Source organism: Athene cunicularia, assembly GCF_003259725.1.
Source record: "Athene cunicularia isolate RWA chromosome 25 unlocalized genomic scaffold, athCun1 chr25_part2, whole genome shotgun sequence".
NCBI classification, from domain to species: Eukaryota; Metazoa; Chordata; class Aves; order Strigiformes; family Strigidae; genus Athene; species Athene cunicularia.
The window spans coordinates 96,793-100,706 of record NW_020799135.1 but is presented as its reverse complement, the minus strand read 5'-3'; the positions used below and the strand labels follow the sequence as shown (position 1 = coordinate 100,706).

Sequence of the window (3,914 nt, the reverse complement as noted above, 5' to 3'; positions counted from 1 at the left end):
GGCGGCTGGGCGGCCCCCGAGCCAGAGCGCCGAGGAACCCCCCGAGCCGGCCCAGGTAAGGTGGTGACAGCCACGGGGTCCCCTCAGCCCTGCGTGCACCGGGACGGGTGGGCAGCGCTGTCTGCTGTGCCGTGGCTGTGCCAGGAGACTGCGCCCGCACCTCCCTGCTCCGACTTCGTCCCGCTGCAGGATGCCTCCTGCTTGGCCACGGGATCCCAGAGCATCCCAGACACCGAGGTGAGGCCGGGGTGCTGCCCGCGCCGTGCCCGGGTGGGTCCCGCCTGGGCAAACAGCGAGGAGTTACCCCCCTCCCTGTTCTTTTCTCCTTCTCTTGCAGGGAACTGAGCCCCGGGTCCTGTCCGCCTCCGCCTGCCCCTGCCTCTGTCTGATATGTTTGATATTAGGTTGTTTTATTGGAAAACCAACTAAATATCAAACATATTCTTACAGTGCCAGGGATGCCCAGCGCCGACCCGGCAAGATACTGCCTGCAGCATCCCGTGAGCAGAGGGGAGTGTGAGGGGTCCCTCTGAGCCTCCGCCCGCCCTGCACTAAACCCCGTCTGCCCGCACCGCATGCCCGTCTCCACGGGGCTGGGGAGAGGGAGCCAGGAGCTGCCACCCGCGGGGGCCGGCGGAGGTTTGGGATGGTGGCGGGGTCAGCACTCGCCACCTGTCCCCCTGCTCATGCCTGGGATGATCCCAGGGCAAAGGCACGTGGCCCTGTGCCCGCCGCTGGCTCCTTTGCCCCCATGCGTGGGATTATTTATGGCTCTCAGGGCCCTTCGTGGGCACCGTCCCCTCCTGGTGCCCTGCCCGGGGTGTGGGGAGCTGCCACTGGGGTCTCTGTCTCCTGGGTGCTGACCCATTCAGCCCCCCAAATCTGTCCCTGGGTGGGAACAGCGCGTCACCCCCGTGGAAGATCCCGACCTGGCTCACAGACCAGCAGGACCTCGTGGCCGGCGCGAGGAGGCTGCTAATCTCCTTGGCTGCGTAGGAAGTGCTGCCGCTCGCCCTGAGAATTCCTCCCTGCGCCTGGGGAATTTGCTCCTCCAGCTGCCAACAGCATCTTTTGTCTCGCTGCCAAGCACTGGCTTGGCCGGAGCTGGGCTTGGGGCTCGGGGTCTCCCCGGTGGGTTCTGCTCTGGGTGTTGGGCTCAGGTCCCCCCACTGCTCCCTGCTGAGCCAAACAATTCGGGTCAGGGGCTGCTGCTAAGCCCCTTCTCTTAAAATAGTATCCGACTGAGCTTGCCCTTTTCCACGCCACCCCCAGACACGGGTAAATGTCAACCCAGGGGCCACTAAAACTTCCTGAGCCCCACCAGTGGGGTGCAAACTGGGGAGCTTCACTGTCGGTGCTGCCCGGACCCAGCTCAGTGTCCCGAGCGTGTCCCAGGGGAGTGGCCGGGTGGGAGCACAGTGTCCCCATGACACTGGTCAGGGTGTCCCATTGCGCGGGGGGGGCGGGCAGCCAGGACAATGTGGGACCCCCCGCTTGCAGACCTGACGCTGCTTTTTATAACCACCCCAGCTGTCCTCAGGAGCCCAAATAAGGCTGCGGCCACCCAGGCCCCCCCAGGCAGACAATGGGTCCCGAGCACAGACTTTTTGGGAAGGTGGGGAGGCGGCTCGGCCCAAGAAAGGCAAATCCCCCGCACCGGCGGGCAAGGCAGAGTTGATAAACCGGGCGGCGGGGTGGCAGGCAGCACTGCCCCCCTGCCTGCCCCTTGCCTGTCCCGCTGCCCGCCGCCGGCACCCGTGTCCCACCGAGGATGGAGGCCATCAAGAAGAAGATGCAGATGCTGAAGCTGGACAAGGAGAACGCCCTGGACAGGGCGGAGCAGGCGGAGGCTGAGCAGAAGCAGGCGGAGGAGCGGAGCAAGCAGGTAGGGTGGGTGGCAGAAGCCCCCAGCCCAGGGGTGGTTTGTTTTTTTTTTTGGGGGGGGGGTGGCTTCTCCCTGAGCTGGACCACGCTGAGCCCAGGGCCAGCACAGACAAGGGGTACAAGGGGGGGAGAGCTGCCACTGTCCCACAGCTCAGGGGCCAGGGTGAGATGCTGTGGGGCTCAGCCCCTGCCAGCTGGTGGCATGTGGGACAGGGATGGATGCTGTGGGGCAGAGCTGGCCCTGGGATGGGGCAGGAGGGATGCGGTGGGGCAGAGAGGAGCTTGCGATGGGGTAGGCAGGGCTCTCCTGCCATGTGGGGGTCCAGAGGGGCAGCCACCTGCGGTGACCGCCTCTGCCCTTCCAGCTGGAGGACGAGCTCGCCGCCATGCAGAAGAAACTGAAGGGGACAGAGGATGAGCTGGACAAATACTCTGAGGCCCTGAAAGATGCCCAAGAGAAGCTGGAGCTGGCGGAGAAGAAGGCGGCGGATGTACGTATGGGGTGCAGGGTGGGAGCTGGGTTGGCTGCCTTTCCCTTGTGGCCCTCCCGGTGGGACCACAGCCCTCCCCTGTGGCCTTGGGGACAGAGAAAGGTCCCTGTCGGCCTCGGGGCACTCCAGGCAAAGCTGTGGGGGTGTCTGGGAGCAGAGAGTGACCCCGGGAAGGACACGGAGTCACAGCTGCCAGCGGAGGAGCTGAGCTCCAGAGGAGGAGGGAGCCCTCGTCTCCCCGGGCAGGCAGAGGCCGCATGGGCAGCGTGACAAGGGCACAGCCAGGCTATTGTTGGCCGCTGTTTCCAGGAAAACAATGGCGCGAGTGGTGCAGGGTTTCGCCGGCCGGCCGCTGTCTCAGCCATCACATGGCGCAGCGTCTGTCCCCGCTCATCACCTGCTGGGACCTGGCAGCCGGAGGGGCTGTCACCCCACGGGCTCCAGCGTCTCAGGGGTAGAGCGGCGGGGAGATGCAGAGGAAGCTCTAGAAGCTCCCAGCTCTAGTGTCCAGCCTGGAGGCAGGAGCCTTCCCCTCCCGCTACGCCGCTGGGGCCAGGCCGTGGAGAAGCACCCCAAGCCCCGACACAGCGCCTGGGCTGGCTCTTACCGCCACGTCCTGGCTCGGAGCTGGGGTCAGGGTGTCATGGGGGACTCCCAAACCCCCTCTGAGCCCTGGGGGGTTTGTCAACCCCACGGCTTCACTTGTGGCTTCCTGGCCCGGCCCTGGCTGAGCGTGCCACAGCGCCAGCCCTGCGCGGGAGCTCAGCACATGCTGAGCGTGGCACTGCAGAGCTCTGGGGAGCCCTTTCCCTCCCTTGCACCCTTCTTCCCTCCCTTGCACCCTTCTTCCCTCCCTTTGCTCCTCACTGCGGTGCTGAGAGCCACATCCCCACTTGCTTCACAACTCCGTAATCCCTTTCTGTGCATCTGGAGACCCCTTTTTCTGCTGCCACCCCCCCAGGGCGACTCTTGGGACACCCCCCCACCCCCCTGTTTCACCCCAGCTCAGTGAAGCGGAGGGGCAGGAGGAGGGATTTTGCACCCCAGAATGTTGGATGGACAGAGCTGCCTTCCAGCTCCTTCCAGTCTGGCCCCTCTGGTCACCAGCTCATCTCCGGGGTCGTGCCAAGCCGTTTGGGCAGCTGAGTGCTGCCAGCCCTCTCTGCCCTGGCAAACGCACCCCTGGGGCATGTGCCTGCCTGGCTGCCCAGGTTTTTAAGAGGTGACACAAGGGCAGCAGCCTGGCATCCCCTTTTCCTTTTATTTTCATGCCTGAAGCGCTGCCAAAGAGACTTCATGGAGAGCGAGGGCAGTGGCAGGTCTGGGGGGGCATTTATTGAGCTTTCAGGGGGCTCCATGCAGCATTTTCTGCCCTAACTGAGACCGGAGAGTTTTAGCAACAGCAAAAGCTTTTTCAGCAGCAGATTTTGGCACACGGCGGCGGCGCGGGAGCCTGGCAGCTGCACTCTGCGCTGTGGAACGGCAACGCCGGCGAGCACTCGAGCTCCGTCCTGGGGGAGGAAGGAGGGGAGTGAGATC

At 64.9% G+C, this 3,914-nt stretch overlaps 1 protein-coding gene across 6 annotated transcripts in view; it reads left to right on the top strand.

The window, feature by feature from the left end:
- The first annotated feature begins 350 nt into the window (after positions 1–350).
- The window catches only part of LOC113488751 (tropomyosin alpha-3 chain), a 14,206-nt gene continuing 10,642 nt past the window's right edge, over positions 351–3,914 (top strand). For 3 of the 6 annotated variants that reach the window (XM_026864057.1, XM_026864059.1, XM_026864058.1), the window contains exons 1-2: positions 364–1,885; positions 2,250–2,375. In XM_026864057.1, the coding sequence (XP_026719858.1) occupies positions 1,772–1,885; positions 2,250–2,375 (240 nt within the window). In that variant the 5' untranslated portion in view covers positions 364–1,771. Of the gene's footprint in view, positions 1,886–2,249; positions 2,376–3,914 lie in introns of all 6 variants that reach the window. The other 3 variants (XM_026864055.1, XM_026864054.1, XM_026864056.1) reach the window with 3 other exon arrangements.